Source organism: Canis lupus, chromosome 17 (genome assembly GCF_003254725.2).
Source record: "Canis lupus dingo isolate Sandy chromosome 17, ASM325472v2, whole genome shotgun sequence".
Lineage (NCBI taxonomy): Eukaryota > Metazoa > Chordata > Mammalia > Carnivora > Canidae > Canis > Canis lupus.
In genome coordinates, this window is record NC_064259.1 from 30,227,346 (window position 1) to 30,245,327 (window position 17,982).

The 17,982-nt window shown below is 34.4% G+C and overlaps 1 protein-coding gene across 7 annotated transcripts in view; it reads left to right on the forward strand.

Moving 5' to 3' along the window:
- Positions 1-17,982, forward strand: part of RMDN2 (regulator of microtubule dynamics 2) — a 67,766-nt gene that overhangs the window by 10,861 nt on the left and 38,923 nt on the right. For 6 of the 7 annotated variants that reach the window (XM_025454153.3, XM_049095674.1, XM_035700743.2 and 3 more), the window contains exon 2: positions 2,081-2,548. In XM_025454153.3, coding sequence (XP_025309938.2) covers positions 2,097-2,548 — 452 coding nt within the window. In that variant the 5' untranslated portion in view covers positions 2,081-2,096. Of the gene's footprint in view, positions 1-2,080; positions 2,549-8,980; positions 9,138-9,641; positions 10,587-17,982 lie in introns of those variants that run through there. The other variant, XM_025454148.3, reaches the window with a different exon arrangement.

Below are 17,982 nucleotides of genomic sequence, written 5' to 3' on the forward strand. Positions count from 1 at the left end.
CGCATCAAACTCCCTGCAGGAAGTCTGCTTCTCTCTGCCTATGTCTCTGCCTCTCTCTGTATCTCTCATGAATAAATAAATAAAATCTTTTAAAAATATATTTATATTAAATAGTGAGCATATTTGTAATAGTTGTTTTAACATCCTGTCTGCTAATTCCATCATCTCTGTCATTTTCCTGCTTCTTTACATATCTAGTAATTTTTGATTGGATGATCAACATTGTGATTTTATGTTATTGAATTTTTCATTTCCTTTAAAGAGTTGGACTTTCTCTTGAAGGCAGTTAAATTATTTGTGAATTAGTTTGATCCTTTGGAGGCCCATTTTTAATCTGTTTTAGAACAACTCTAAATAGATCTTAACTCTGGGTTAATTAGGCCTCATTTCTAAGGCATTACCCTTTTGAGATCTCTACTGAAAGCTTCAGATATTTGATAAATACTCTCTACTCTGGTGGCAATTTGTGTAGTCTTTAGGAATAGTTCCATTTACAGCTTCCTGGTATTTGTTCTATTCCTGGAAATTGTTCTTTTGCCTGGCCTAATGGGGTTTTCCTCTGTACATGTTCAGACTGATATTCAGTTAAAGATTTAAGAAGACTCCTATGCATATTTCTAGGGCTCTTTCTCTACGTACTTTCCTCACAGTACCGTGCCACACAAATTCTAGGTTGCTTCAGTTTCTCTGAGCTCTATTCTCTGTTCAACTCGGAAGACTACTAGGCTTTGTTTGGTTTTCCCCTTCCAGCGCCATAGTCCAGAAATTGCCTCTAAGTAAACATCTGGGGAGGTCATAGGATTTACCTCATGTGTTTCCTTTATCTTGGGGATCAAAGATGGCAGTGCTGCATTAGTATGCTCCTTGAAGAGGTGTCAAGAAAAACAAAAAAATTTTGTGAATTTAAATTCCTGTAATGGATAGTATACCATTACTTGTAACGTTTGTCTCAAATTGCTAACAAAATTTAATACAGATGTTTACCTGTTTACAATGTAGTGGATATTGGTGAGAAAATAATTTTTGGAACCTCAAAGTCTGTAAAAAAAGCCTCACTATATTTTGCTCTAACCACAGAAGTTTATTGTACTGCTAATATACTTACTGCTATCTTAAAATCTTGGAAGAAAAGGGGGCTTTATGTTATTGTTTCTTGTTAATGGCCTTCTGATTTTAAGAACAGAGATAAACAATAAAACTAGTGAAGATGGGATATACCAAAGAAAGATTATGGTGCGTTTCAAAGTAGCTGAGTTTATGTGGAATTAGGCAGGCTAAAGCTTGAGCCTTGAGTGCAAAACAGTGAAAGTTCAGAGAAAAGAATTAAGAAGAGGACATTTTTGTTATTTTTTAAAAAAGGATCATTTGAAAAAAAATAACATGAAGACCTCAGACAGAAATAGAAATGTAAGGAGCAGAGGCATTCTGGGTCAAAAGGAGAAAGGAGATGAAGCCTGCATGTGTCAGCATTTTTGTTCCCCATGCTGAGTAAAACAGAGATGAGGTGAGCTCCAAACTTGACAGAGCTCTCTAATATAGTTTACATTCCAAATCCTTGAGCTTTTAAAATGTTTATTACTCTAAGTATACGTGTGAATTAGGTGCTAAGAAAAAGTTCCTTGGACTTCCTTAAAGAGTAGGTAAGACTCAGAAGTCAGCATACTGATTTTATATCGATAAGGGGCTCAAACACAGTTAAGCACAATTTGAATTCTTAAATAGTTTCTTTTCCCAGAAATGTATGATGATGCTTTTACCATTATTTATCATACTCTTTAAAAATATATGATAAAGAGTAAATTTCAGGCCAGTCATATAGAATACAAATTCTGAATTAAAACTGATACTTTATAATGGTCTTTGGTAATATTCTTAAAGTAAATATTTCTATTGGCCACATACATTTTAGAGGTAAATGTATTTTGCTTATAATACATTTTAGTTTATGATTTATCGTGTGTGTTTAGGTGGGTGTGTCTATGATGTAGACTTGGCTTTTGTTGATTGAGAAAGCTTTAATATTTTTGTCTTGGGCAAAGACAGAAACAACACTCATTTACATTTGTGCTTTCAATTTTAGAAACAAAACCCAAGAAATGCCTCATTCCACAAACAAAGAGCTGATACTTGGCATCATGGTGGGAACTACTGGAATCAGCTTGCTTCTTTTGTGGTACCACAAAGTTCGTAAATCCAGGAAAACATTGAATTTACCTAAATTTCTTTCCCTGGGTAGTAAGTTTGATTCAATGACTTTTCAAGATGAAATGTATAATGGCCAAGGAACAGCAGCAATCTTTCAAGGAAGGCAGCTTCAGATATTGGAGAAGTTAAATGAATTACTGACAAATATGGAAGAACTCAAAGAGGAAATCAGAGTTCTTAAAGAAACCATTCCAAAGCTGGAGGAATATATACAAGGTGAACTTGGAGGGAAGATAACTGTTCATAAGATAAGTCCTCAGCACAGAGCTAGAAAAAGAAGGCTTACCACAGTTCAAAGCTCTGCAACAAGTAATAGTTCCGAGGAAGCAGAAAGTGAAGGAGGGTAAGTTTCTTGACGATGTTTCCCATGTCGAATTATTTATTTCATTATTGCTATTATTTTAGGTTCTTTCATTATGTACTTCCAGGTATATATACTGCTACTAATAAGATAAAAAAAGAAATGATTGTATGGCTTACATCATAATTAAAACTATTCAGTAGTGGTCTATATTTAAGATAGTTTATATTGACAAAAAGAATATAAGTAAATGACTAGTACCTCGTGACCTCATATGAGTTAATGAAAAAGTCAGTAATTTTTACCAGAATATGTAGCCTATTTTTATATGTGGCTACCATGTGACCCCTTATGTAAGAATCTGTCCAACAAATCTATGCTGCCAATTATCATTAGCTACATTAGCCATTAAGCACCTGAAATGTAGTTAGTGCAACTGAGAAACTGAATTTTTAATCTCATTTAATTATAATTAATTTAAATAGCCATGGAACTAGTGGCTTACTGAATTGAGCAATGCAGACCTAAAATAGATTTGATAATGTACAAGTGATTCAGTTTCATCCTCACCATCCTCAATGGTAATCCTTTGAATTCTAAAACCAAGAACATAAATAATATTCTTTTAGAAGAAAAACATGATTTATAAGTAAAAACAAAACAAAACAAAAAAACAAAAAACCCCAAACAAAACCCAAAAAACAAACCCATGCTCAACTAGTGTTTTTGAAGAATAAAAAAGGCAAGCATATAATCACTAGATGTTCTTTAGGGCAAGGACACTATGTTTTCTTTGTTATATTCTTAACACATTGTTCTTGTACCTAGCACAGAGTAGACACCAATGAATATTTCACGAATGAATGAATGTTCTGCTAAGTCACCATGGAATTGGGAGAAGGGATCTGAAGGGAGAAGGAAGGAGAGGGAAGAAGAGAGGAAACAAAGGGTAGGGATAAAAGTGTGATTTCATAGATAAAGAAATGTAAATGGTTGATCAAGTCTTTGACATCATGCGAGGACTGGAATTACTTAGTATTTTTATGTATGAACTGGAGACATAACTGTATGAAAAATCTTTCAGATAGAGAAAAGTCACAAACGATAGATCTAGATAACAGGAAGGTCTTAAACATTTGTGTTCCTGAACACAAGTCATAGACTGATTTTAAAACTGGCAGTGGGATGTTTAAAAGGAATTCACAATATTTCTAAATACTCCAGGACTGTAACTTGAAAAAGGCACTATTAATTATTAAGGGTATAGAGAATAGCAACCTAGTACTCTAATGAGGAACAAAGATCCCAACACAACATAGGACATCAGGGAGAGTTCTTGAAGATCACCAATGGTTATACCTTTATGTAAATCTATGGCATTTCCTCCTAAGGAATCCTGTGTTCAACTTTGGCAATCTCATCTTCAAAAGGACATAATGGAGCTAAGGACTAGCCAGAGAAGATCCCCTAGACCGAGAGAAGAAACGGCAGTCCTGGTAAAGGAGTGGAGGCCAAAAGGCTGAGTGGACCTTAGTCTAAAAAGACCTGGGTTAGGGTGAGCACAGGCTTGTTCAAGAAATTCTAAAATTCTAGGAAGAGAGGCAACCTTTGACAAGTTTAAGATGTTTGGGACAAATGAAAAGAAGATAACTGTGGGACTTAATTAACTTCAAGTAATAGTATAGGCATAAATTGTTTATGTGAGTTCAGGAAGGATTTGTGAAATTTGTGAATAATAGTCACAGACAGCTAATAAGAAAAACTTTAAGATTGATGTAGGTTGTTGCCTACATCATTGCCCCTTCTTGCTCAATCCTGGTGCCTTTGTTAGCAATAGAATACTAGAATTGAGGCAAGGGAGCCCTCATGACTTGGACTAGATTATAGTAAATGGCTCTTAATAGAGGGAAACTTTCCTATTTAGCTATACTTCAATAAAATAAACAAAACAAGCAAACCAACACCTACTGTGGATTTTTTTTTGAGAGAGGAATAAGACACAAAGATTAATACCCTCTTTCTAAATAAAAACCTAGAGACAAACTTTTAAAATAAATAATGTACTTTTTAAAAACAAGGTCTTTATAAAGTATATTTGTGTAAATTTTACATTGCCCGTCCTGATAAACCTCCCACAGTACAAAGTGACTGGTCATGGTAAGATACAGTCTTAGCCCCATTAGCATATTTAACGTAAGATGTATCCTTGATACAACAGTGTCCTTGCAGCAAAATTAAAACATCAAATGATAATTGCATGTTCCATACATTAGATTTAACTTTTGCCAAAGGTTTCTGGAGCTTTTGACTTCTCTTAGTAAAGAAGATGACAGTCACAATTTGCCGACACTGTTCTATATAAGAAAAGGGGAGAAAATGAATTATGTCCTTAGGTAGTGTCAAAAACTTGAGTGGATAGATCAGTAGAATGCATTTTCTGCAAACAGTATCTTCTGCATGCCTGTCTTAGTACACAGTATCATTAGGGACAAAGGGGTTTATGCCTTTTTAGACCTAGCTAATTTTATCTTGGTTGTGGGGGTGATGGTGCCTGAGGCTTAGATTCCTATACTGTGGCCATCAGAGGGCCTTTTTTTTTCTTAGCGCTAGTGTGAATGTCTTGGAAAGCATCTGTGCTTCTTGATAATATTATGTTTCAACTGATTTTTTTCTCCCCTGCTCCATGACTTGGAGACAGTCACTGCGTTGGCAGCGTTGGTTCCTTTCAGTGACAAATAGTACTAGACAGCAGCATCTTGGTGTGTAGACATGGCAGGGTGATACGAGAGCTTGTTTGGGCCCATTTTAGGTCAGGGTAAAGAAAAATTGTTCTAAATATTTTCAAGGTTATAAGTTCACATCAGTGTTTTCAGCTTAAAAGGAAGCCCTTCCTTATTTCTGAAAACTTTTTTAGCTCATTTTCTTTCTCAAGCTGCTCACTGCTTTTTCTCTGTCAGCCTTTATCTGTACTGTTCTATCAAACCACGAGTTTAAAAAGTTATTATATGACAATGTTATGTAAAGCTTTAGAAACCTCTCTTTCAAAAGTTCCATCTTATTCCATTTTAGATTAAAATCATATCCCATGATAAACTCATAGTTCTTCATTCTAAGTGAGCTTTACAAAGAATAGATGTGTTTCAAAATGAGACATTTCTATTAGGAAAATCAGGGTTGTATAGTGACCCTACGGGCCTTCTGTTTCTTTTTTTTTTGCGCCTGTTGACACTAGGCACAATTAGGATTATTTGAAAAGAAAAACCCCGTAAATCTACCACCAAAAGAGCACCAAGCTGTAATACAAGCCACAATACCTAGAACCTTAGATATTACTCTACAAATAATAGAGGATGGTGATGCCAGCAAGACCATAGACAGAAACAGGCTTTTGAGATTTTATTTAAAACTACTTAAATTCTTAGGGTGCCGGTGGCTCAGTTGGTTAAGTGTCCAACTCTTGACTTCAGCTCAGTTCATGATCTTGGGGTTGTGAGACCAAGCCCCACATTGGGCTCCATGATCAACAGGGAGTCTGCCTGGGATTCTCTCTTTCCCTCTGCCCCTTCCCTTGGTCACTTACACACCCACACGCTCTCTCTCTCTCTTAAATAAATAAATCTTAAAAAAGAAAAAACTTAAATTTTCATTTCATGAGCCAAATATAGTCTTTGCTTTTTATTCATTTACATTTTTTTTATTCTATTACTTCTGCCAAGTCAGTTTTACTGTTGGACTTCAATTTCTCAAGGCCTTGAGAGAAAGACAAATTCAGATATTCATGATGTGGTGCTTTGGTATTCTTTCATGTTGTAGAAGAGCACATTTGTATACAAAAAATTGTTTTTTGTTTAGAATTTTCAAAAATGAAACATTACCACATAATTGAAATCCTTTTTTGTAGTCCTTTCTCTCAGAGGTAGCCATTATCTTAAAGTTGGTACAGAGTCTTCCTTTGAAAGTTTGGATTTTTCTCCTATATGTGTATGTTTACATCAGAAATGAATAAATCATGTTTGGTTCTTAAAATTTACATAAATGGTGATATATGGCATATAACATTTTGTAACTCATTTTTGCATCAAATGTTTCTTTGAGGTTTTTCCAGATTGATGTAAGTAAATTTATCTCATTCTTTTCAGTTGCTATGCTGCATTCCATTGTATGAATATGCCTTAATGTATTTCCCTATGGATGGATGTTTATTTAGGTCACCATTTTTTGGTTCTTCTAAACAATGCTTTATTGAATGCCTTCCTTTTTCCTTAGGCACGTGTGGAATAATTTTAAAGTATTTACTTAGAAGTGGAGGCAGAATTATCGGCCAAATATAGTGTTATTTTGTATTACTAAACTACTCTTCGGGGTGTACTAGTATTTGAGAATTCTTATTTTCCATACAAATTCTTATAGTTAGACTTTTTAATTTTAGGCAACTTGATGGAGATGAAGTAGTAACTAATTATTATTTCAGTTTGCATTTCCCCAAGCACTAGTAAGATTGGGCATCTCTTCATAGTTCATTTGCATTTTGGTCTCCTCATCTATAAATTTCTTTTAAAAATGAAACAATAGAGGAAGGTAACACTAATAGTTGGGTCCTCTTTATTCATTCAATGAGAGTGTTCACTCTGTGCCAGGCACTGTGTAGGCTCTCCATGTACATTAGGAAACAAAGTCTTTCAAGTCAAACAGATTTAAAAAAAAAAAAAAAAAAACTAACAAAATGTTAAAGAGAGATGTTGTGTTCTAGCTTTAACCAGAGCCCCAAAAGCCAAGAACAGATCAGTTAAGGGCCAAGTCCTCTTGCATTCTAAACCTTCCTAGGCAGGACTTGCCAAAAGATGGAAGCCATGGCCAGCATGAGCATGCACTCACTGGTAGCCTGTGAAAGGAAGCCGATGAAGGGCAAAAGAAGCATTTCTTCAGGGGAAGTTGTTCCTTTGCTGGGCATCCCACCAGTATGTGTATGATGCAGAGTGCTATAGAAATGGATAGCATTACTTAGGTAGAATATGTTGCATGAGAAGAGTGAAATGGCGGAGTGCAGAGCCTTTTGGAACCAGTACTAAGGGAGAGGGCAGAGGTGGGTGAGCCTTTAAGGAAAGACAGAAGACTGATGATCAAGGAAGTGGGAGCAGGCCTTCAGTGTTCTATTTAAGAAGTCATTGCCAGACCCAAATTTATCTAAGTTTTCTCCTGCGTGATCTTCTAGCAGTTTTATAGTTTTGCATTTTATATGTAAGTCTTTGTTCCATTTTGAGTTCATGTTTGTGAAGGGTGTAAGGTCTGCATGACCAACCTCCCTTTGTCTAGGCCATATGACAGGATTGTGGGGAGAAACCATGAGGAATGATGTGATGGTCCCCTCCAGACCCAAAAGCACATTTAGCAAATTTTCTTACTGCTTGGGGTAAAAGTAGTGGGTTCCCTAAGTTCAGCATTCTTTTCTTTGTAACACAAGTCAGTGTAAATGCAAGAGTCTCTGGGGCCCTCTGCATTGCCCTTGTGGGACCTGGGGTCTGGGAAAACCAGCTCAAATATGCCAGCGATCTTACTGCTGGATTTGTTGTGCATAATAAACTCCTCTCCCTCTGACCTAAGAACTGTGTGTGAGACATTAACCGATTAATGTATTAGCTTATATGTAGGGTGAAATCAGATTACCAAATTGACAATTATATAATGAAAAAGAGAGAGCGTTAGGCCTTTGAAGAATAATTTGTCCAAAGGTTTCCCAAAGCAGATTGTTAGGAAGGGAACAAAATCACAAGGTGGTAGTGGGTATTCAGGACATTGAGAAGTAAAAAAGTTTATATTCGAGGCAGTGTTTTATGTCATCAGTGACTTGACACACATACCTATTATATGGATAGTGCTCCAAGTTGGTTTGGAAAAGGAGAGAGCAATATTTCTTTCCTGATAACTCTGTTACCCTTGTCTTTAAATGAGTAGGAGTTGTTTTAAGGGGTGAGGTTAGAAACAGTAGTATAGCCGATCTCCATAATCTGTGCATGTGGCCCACACGATCAGATGGCATGCTTTATTGCCGATGAAGATGAAGCTTACTTCATTCTGGGGGCAGTGATGTTGATCAGGTATGATTTTGTTTTGTTTTCCTTCTCCATATATTTTTGGACCAAAGTTTGTATTGGTGACTTTTTCATATCACTGAAGGGTATAAAAAACTGGGGTGAATAGTGTTCGTGTGAAGGTAGAATGAATTAGTAGGCCAGGGGTGTGTAGGGCGGCTAGTGAGAGAGACAGTCCCAAGCAAAGGATCATGTAGATATTATATATGTTACTGCCTTCATCCTGTTTTCTTGTTCCTTGATTTATTGGCTGACTCCTTGAACATGGTGAGGTTAGAATATACATTCCCCCATCATGTGACTCGCACTTCTCAGAAAGGCAAGCCACAGAACAATTTTATCTAAACCTGATGTCATGAGATTCTAGAGTCTGCTGTCATCACATTCTGTGCTGTTGCCGTGTTAATTACACATGCAACTTAAGTGTTCAGTCTTCTGACCTGTTCCACCTACACAGGGCATTTTATGGCTTAAGGATGATGGCTTAGGAAGGAAAGGAGAGATTTAATTTGGATTAAATTCAATATGGGAAAATGCTTAAGGTAAGCCTTTAAAAAGAAAAGAAAAAACACCCCACTCTTCCCATGTTTCATGTGCTAATAGCGAGAACATGGACATGTTCAGAAATCAAGCTTTAATGCTTTCTTTAGTTTCCCACAGTAACTGAATATCTGGACTATGGATATTTATCTGAAGTATTCTCTCCAGAGAGGTCTGCTTTATCCATGGTTAATATTTTAAAATGTATTAGTCAACAGGGCATAGATTTATTCTACTTCACTCCTTTAAATATAGTAGTTCCCTGAATCTTTAAATGGTCTTCCTAAGGTTTAATTGTTTGGGCAGGTACTACGTAGGTAGAGATAATCTTTTAGATTAGGGCATTTTGGGGGGATACATCTGTGTGACCATCAATTCAGCTGTCATAATTTTCTCATTCCCTATTGTTTCCATATTGATAAAGTGCATATTACTCTTCAGGAGTCTTGGCAGGTCTCCACCTCTGCTCCCTATTTTTTCCTCATTTGACACTTTTTTCACTCTAGCCACTACAAAGAGGATGAGAACTACCAACTAAATTATCCTGCAGATCAAGTTCCTTCAGACTCCCTGCACCATGGAACCTCTTTTACTCATCGAACTCTATCTCTTGATCCTAAAAGAGCTCATCTATCTGCAATATTTAATGTCAGTTCACGTAGAGAAAGTAAAAATTTATGTTCTCCATCAAATGCATCTTTCTTTGGAAGAAGACATTCTTTATTTGCCAAATTACAGAAAAGCAATATTTTCCCTGACCATCAACAAGGTAGAGCTAACTTTGACTTTCAAGAAAAAAGAAACTCCAGTGATTCGAAATCGTCCTCAAACCATCGTGGCCTTAGATCCCAAAGACTTTTCTCTGCCCCTAAACTAAGTATAATCTCCTGTTATGATATTGCTGGTTTTTTTGATCTTCAATCAAGTGGGCATAACATCTTTAATCCAGATGAAATAGTTTCTAAAAACCCAAGTATTAGTGGTGCTGAAAAATACCTAAGCTCTCGTTCTTCTGGATATAATATTACACATTTTATGAGTTTGGGAGTAAAAGCTAATCCTTCAACCTTTCCGAACACCATTGGTGGAAACACCTGTCAACACAGCACAGCAACCATCCTTTCTCTTCCAGCTATTATTTCCTATTCCTGTCAACAAAATGAAACTGCCACCAACATTGAAGAAAGAGGCCAATTAAGGAAAGTTTCCCTTCATCCTGGTTCTCAAAGTCACCGTACAGATCATTCTCTACCTGTGATTCAGCAGCATCCCTCTCAAAGAGTAACTTCCCCTGTTTTGTGTAATGTTGGATTTTCTTCACTTTATAAAAATGCTACTCGCTTTATTCCACCTCAGAATGATGTTGCTTCAGATTCCTTTGAAGATGAAAACATTGCTATTTCATCTCAAGATGAAGACAGATCTTCATCTATTGCAATTCCTAAAATAAGGTCACCTCAGACTTTCCCCTCTCTTAGAAAGGTAGCTCAAATCAGAAATTTTTCCACCAGACACACTGTAGAAGTCACAGCTCAGCCCTCCTAGAAGTCTCCTATCTCACTAAGTTTTACTGCCTTTTCGAAAAAAAAAGACTTCCACTTTGCAGTCTAAATTTAATTTTAATTGCTGTATTTTTTTTTTGAAAGATAGCTTATTGACATCACTGGAATTTGGAAGTCACAGATTATTAATCTGTTTCAGGCTTTTAACAGATTGACTGCTGACAGGTTGACCTGTCTCAAATTTCTGGATGACTATTGTAATATTTTGGTGGTCTGAAAATAACATCAAGCACTGATATAGAAGTCTTCTACATGTGTGACATTCTCTGAGAGTTTTTGCATCTTCTTTTATCCTACTCTAGTCATTACAGACAGTATTCCTATGTCATCTATAGAGCTATATTAAGTAATTCACAAATTTTCATTTATATTGGCCTTGTTGGTACATTTCTCATGCCAGATAGCCCACTGACAGATATTTTTACTAATACAAGGATCAAATTATAAATAAAAAAATATTATAGTTGAAATATGTAGAATATATTGTAGAATATATGAAATTTAATATAGTTAAAATTGGTATTTTAACTAAAAAATTTTAATGCACATTTGTATGTGCACGTCTGAGACTTCAGAGAACTCTGAGATCAGAGGTAATAAATTCATATATTAGTTGTTATTTTTCAGAGTGAATATTTTTCAGTTTTTCTCCAAAATTTTTACTTTAAAAAACTTTTAAATAAAATTTTTATTTTAAAAAGTATCTCCCAAAATTTTATTTTTGCATAAATATCTTTCAATTTTTTCCATTATATTAAAGTTTACACATATATTTCTCAGAACAAATAATGAAGGAAAAATGCATATGAACAATTAAAAGTACTTATATTAGTATATAGTTGGTCCTTGTAGAAGGAAGAAATTGGCATTATTTTCAATTATTTATCATGATAAAATGCCCCCTAAACCTGTATCATTGGGCTAAGATGTTACTTTTACTTTTGTGCTTTTTCCACCTTTTAGCATGTGTCTTAAAATTTTTTTTCTACTTCAGTGTTTTAAATTGTAGTGAAATACAGATCACATAAAATTTACTATCTTAACCATTTTTAAGTTTAGTTGCGTTAATTACATTCATATTGTTATGCAACCATTATCATTATTTGTCTCTAGAACTTTTTTCATCTTCCAAACTGAATTCTGGACCCATTAAACAATCACTCCCCTTCCTCCATCCCCCGAGCCTCTGGCCACCCCTTTTCTACTTTCTATGTGAATTTGATTCCTCTAGGTACTTTAAAAGAAATGGAATTATGTGTATTTGTCTTTTCGTAATGGCTATTTCACTTAGCATAATGTCCTCAACGTTCATCCATGTTGTAGTTTATGTCAGAGTTTCCTTCTTTTTCGAGGTTAAATAGTATTACTTTGTATGTATATATCCCATTGTACTTATTTATTCATCTGTTGATGGACACTTTTGTTGCTTCTACCTTTTAGCTATTGTGAATAATGCTGCTAGTGGGTGTACAAATATCTCTTTAAGACCCTGCTTTCAGGGATCCCTGGGTGGCGCAGCGGTTTGGCGCCTGCCTTTGGCCCAGGGCGCGATCCTGGAGGCCCGGGATCGAATCCCACGTCGGGCTCCCGGTGCATGGAGCCTGCTTCTCCCTCTGCCTGTGTCTCTGCCTCTCTCTCTCTCTCTGATGTAACTATCATAAATAAATAAAAATTTAAAAAAAAAAAAAAAAAAAAAAAAAAAAGACCCTGCTTTCAATTCTTTCGCTTGTATATTCAGAAATGGAATTACTGGATCATATGGTAATTCTATTTTTAATTTTTTTGAGGTACTGCCATTTTTTTCAGGAGCAGCTGCACCATTTTATGTTCCCCCAAGAGTTCACAGGGATTCCAGTTTTTCCACATGAATGCCTACACTTGTTCTTTTCTGTTTTTTTGACAGTAACCATCCTAATTGGTACAAGGTGGTATCCCGTTGTGGTTTGCATTTCCCTAATAATTAGTGACATTGAATATTGTGCTTATTGGCCTTTTGTATATCTTCTTTGGAAAAATGTCTACTCAAGTTCTTTACCCATTTTTTTAATTGGGTTGCTTGCTTTTTGTTGTCAAGTTACAGGAGTTCTTAACATATCCTGGATGTTAGCTCTTTATCAGATATATGATTTACAAATCTGTTCTCCCACCATGTGGGCTGTCGTTCACTCTGTGATTATGTCCTTTGATGCATAAGCTTTCATTTTAATTTTGATGTCTAAATTCTCTATTTTAATTTTGGTGCCTAGTTTATCTATTTTGTTTCTATTGCCTATGCTTTTGTTGTCACATCCAAGAAATCATTACCAGAAACAATGTCATGAAGCTTTTCCTCTATGCTTTCTTCTAAGAGTTTTATAATTTTAGATTTTACATTTAGTAAATGATCCATTTTGAGTTAATTTTTAATTTTTGTATAGAGGGGGTCCAGTGTCATTCTTTTGAATGTAAATATCCAGTTTTCCCAGCACCACTTGTTGAAGAGACTACCCTTTCTCCATTGAATGGTCTTAGCACCCCTGTCAATAATTATTTGACCATATATGTGAGAGTACTTCTGGGCTTTCTATTCTATTCCATTGATGAATATATCTGATTTTATGTCAGTCCACATTGTTTTGATGTAGCTTTGTGATAAGTTTTAAAATCAGGAAGTGTGAGACTTTTACCTTTATTCTTCTTCAAGGTTGTATAGGCTATTCAGGGTCCTTTTAGCTTCCACATGAATTTTAGAATGGATTTTTCTCATAACACAAAACATTGTTGAGATTTTGAGAAGGATTATACTGAATCTATCAATTGCTTTGGGTAGTATTGACATCTTCACAATATTTGTCTCCAAATCCATGGTATGGGATTTCTAATTGTGTCTTTAATTTTTTTCATCAATGTTTTATAGTTTTAAGTATACAAATCTTTCATCTCCTTTGTTAAGTTTACTCCTAGGTATTTTATTCCTTTTGATGCTATTATAGAGTCATTTTCTTTGTTTTTAAGATTGCTTCTCGTTAATGTATAGAAACAAAACAACTGAGTTTACAAGTTGATTTATAATCTGAAACTTTGCTGACTTTATTAATTCTTACAGTTTGTGTGTGTGTGTGTGTATGTGTGTGAGAGAGAGAGAAATCTTTAGGATTTTCTACATAAAAGATCATGTCATTTGCTAAGACATTTTATTTCCTCCTTTTGATTTAGATGTCTTTTATTTCTTCTTTTTGTCCAATTTCTCTGGCTAGGACTCTTAGTACTGTACTGAATAGTAGTGGCAAAGGCAGGCACTCTTGTCTTATTACTGATGTTAAAGGAAAAGCTTTCAGTCTTTCACCATTGAGTATGATGTTAGCTATGGGCTTCTCACATATGGCCTCTATTTAATGTTGAGGTTGTTTCTTTCTATTGCTGGTTTGTTACACATTTTTGTTTTTGTTTTTAAGTAGGCTCCACACCTAGCATGGAGCCCAGTTTGTTACACATTTTCATCATGAAAGAGTGTTGAATATTGCCAAGTGGGTTTTTTTTTCTGTGCCAGTTAAGATGGTCATGTGTTTTTTTTGCCCTAATTCTGTTAATGTGGTGTATCACATTGATTTTCATATGTTGAGCCATCCTTGCATTTCCACTTGGTCATGGTGTATAATCATTTTAATTGTTTTCAAATTCTGTTTGCTAACATTTTTTTTGAGGATTTTTGCATCAATAGCCATCAAAGATTTTGGTCTAGTTTTCTTATTCTGTATTTATACAGGTTTAGGATCAGGGTAATAATGACCTAATAAATTGAGTTAGGAAATATTCCCTTCTCTTCAATTTTTTAGGGAATTTGAGGAATACTGGTTAATTCCTTAACTGTTTGGTAGAACTTAACGGTGAAGCCATGTGGTCATGGGTTCTGTCATCTTTTGTTAGATTTTTGATTACTAACTCAGTCTCTTTACTAGTTATAGATCTGTTCAGATTTTCTGTTTCTTAATTCAGTCTTGGTAGGTTGTATGTTTCTAAGAATTTGTCCATTTTATCTAGGTTATCCAATTTGTTGGCATATTATCTTTCATTATACTCTCCTATAACTTTTTTATTTCTGTAAAATTGATAGTGATAGTTCTCATTTCTGATTTTAGTTATTTGATTTTCTGTTCTTTTTTCATAGTCTAGCTAAAGGTTTGTCAATTTTGTTGATCTTTTTGAAGAACTGTTAGTTTCATTGATTTTCTTTTTTAAAAAAAATTCTGTATTATGTTCATTTCTGCTTTAATCTTTTAATTTCCTTTCTTTTGCTAGCTTTGGGTTTAGTTTGCTCTTTTCTTAGTTTCTTAAGCTATAAATTTAGGTTGTTGATTTGATATATTTCTTTTTAATGAAAGCATTTATAACTATGAATTCCCCCCTTACTACTTCTTTCACTGAATCCACATACATTTTGGTATGCTGTGTTTCACTTTCTTTTCACTCAAGATATTTTCTAATTTCCCTTGTGATTTCTTCTTTGACTCATTTGTTGTTTAAGTGTATTGTTTAATTTCCACATATTTGTAGATTTTCTGGTTTTCCTTCTGCCATTGATGTCTTCTTTCATTTCATTGCAATGAGAAAAGATGCTTTGTATGATTTTAATCTTTTAAAATTCATGAAGGCTTCTTTTGTGGTTTAATATATGATGTATGCTGGAGAATGTTCCATGTTTACTTGAGAAGAATGTGTATTCTTCTATTGTTGAGTGGAGTATTCCATATATGTCTATTAGGTCAAATTGATCAATAATGATATTCAAGACCTCTGTTTGCTTATTGATTTTTTTTTATGGAGTTGTTCTATCCATCATTAAAAGAGAGAGATTGAGAGTCTACTGTTACTATGTTACTGTCGATTTCTTCCTTCAATTCTGTCAGTGTTTGCTTCACATATTTAGAATGGCTAGTATTTAGTGCATATATGTTTATTATCATTACATACTCTTGGCAGATTGAGTCTTTTATATTATGTAATCTCCTTTGTCTTGTGTAAGTTTCTGACTTAAAGTCATTTTGTTTGATGTTAGTATAGCCAACCCTATTTTATTTTGTTTATTATTTACATGAATCATCTTTTTCATCTTTTTATGCCCAACTCATATGTGTCTTCAGTTCTAAAGTGAGTCTCTTATAGACAACATGTAGTTGATCCTGATTTTTAAAAATCTATTCTACCAACCTGTGTATTTTTATTGGGGAATTTAATCCATTTATTAAATTAATTACAAATTAGTTAATTGGTAATTTAAATGAATTACTAAATAGTTATTAATTTATTTTGTTTTTTTTTAAAGATTTGTTTATTTGAGAGAGAGAGAGAGAGAAGTATGAGTGGAGGGAAAGAGTCTCAAGCATACTTCCCACTGAATGCAGAGTCCAATGTGGGGCTGAATTTCAGTACCTTGAGATCATGATCTGAGCTGAAATGAAGAGTCAGATGCTTAACCAACTGAGCCATCCATGTTCACCCCCAAAATTATTAATTTAAATTGATTAATAGAGAATAACTTGGGGCACCTGCGTGACTCAGTGGTTGAACATCTGCCTTTGGCTCAGGGCATGATTCTGGAGTCCCTAGATTGAGTCTCACATTGGGCTCCCTGCAGGGAGCCTGCTTCCCCCTCTGCCTCTGTCGCTGCCTCTCTCTCTCTCTCTCTCTCTCTCTCTCTCTCTGTGTGTGTCTCTCATGAATAAGTAAAATCTTTTTAAAAAAGAATAATTCACTTTTGCTATTTTACTATTTTCTGTATGTCTTCTATGCTTTTGGCCTTCATTTCCTGTTACTGCCTTTCTTGGTATTTACTTGATTTTTTTGAAATGACACATTTTGATTCCCTTCTCATTTCCTTTTATGTGTCTTCTGTAGATATTTTCCATGTGTTTACCATGGGCATTGCATGTAGCATCCTAAAGTTATAACAATCTATTTTAAACAGCTACCAACATAACTTCAATTGCATAGAAAAACTTCTCATTTAACAGCTCTACTCATTTAGTTATTGATGTCAGAAATTATATCTTTATATATTAAATATATATATAATGATAAATTTATCATTATTTTATGGTTTTCTATTTTAAATACGGTAAGAGAATAAAAAATGGAGTTCTGAACCAAAATTATAATACTGGTATTTATATTTATCCATGTATTTAGCTACAGCAAAAAACTTCATATTTTTTCATATGACTTCAAGTTGCTGCCAATATCCTTTCATTTCAACACGAAGGACTCTCTTTATCATTTCTTGGAGAACAGATCTAAAGATAAAGAACTGCCACAGCTTTGTTTAACTGGCATTGTCTTAATTTTTCTCTTATTCTTGAAAGACAGTTTTGCTGGATATAGAATTCTTGGTTGACTGTTTTTTTTTTTTCCTTTCAGCACTTTAAATATATTATCCCACTGCCTTCATGCCAGAAGTTTTTTTTTGCTAAGAATTATATTGATAATCTTACTGGAGATCCCTTATATGAAATGAGTAGTTTTTCTTTTGATGCTTTCAAGATTTTTAAGATTTGTCTTTAACTTTCTACAGTTTGAAGGTGTGTCTTTGTTGTAGATTTCTTTGAATTTATCCTACGTGGAATTCACTGAGCTTCTTACATTTGTATATCCATATTTTTCTCAAATTTGGGGGAGTTTTTAGGTATTATCCCCAAAATAAGCTCTCAACCCCTTCCTCTCTTCTTCTTCTTTTGGTATTCTAATAATATGTATGTTGGTCGTTTATGTTATTCCAGAGTTTCTTAGGCTCTGTTCACTTTTCTTCATTTCTTTCTTTTCTTTTTTTCTTGGCTTTTCAAATTCAAGAACTTAAAATCTGTCTCCAAGTTTGCCAATTCTTAATAATGCTTGTTTGAGTATGTTAATTCCCTCTAGTGAATTTTTCAACTTATTTTATTTTTTATGCTCCAGAGTTTCTGTTTGATTCTAAAAAATAATTTCTAGTTCTTTGTTGGTATTCTCATTTTGTTCATATATTGTTTTTCTGATTTCTTTTTGCTCCCTTTCCATGTTTTCCTTTAGCTCTTTGAGTACACTTACAAGTATTATTTTAAAATTATTGTCTTAATAAGTCTAAAACCTGTATTTCTTTAGAGTCAGTTTCTGGAAATTTATTTTATTCATTTAAATTGTCCCTCCTATCCTATTTCTTTGTATGGTTTGTGATCTTTTGTTCAAAATTGCACATTTTGGAGTGCCTGCATGGCTCAGTTGGTTAAGCGTCCAACTCTTGACGTTAGTTCAGGTTTTGATTTTGGGGTCATGAGTT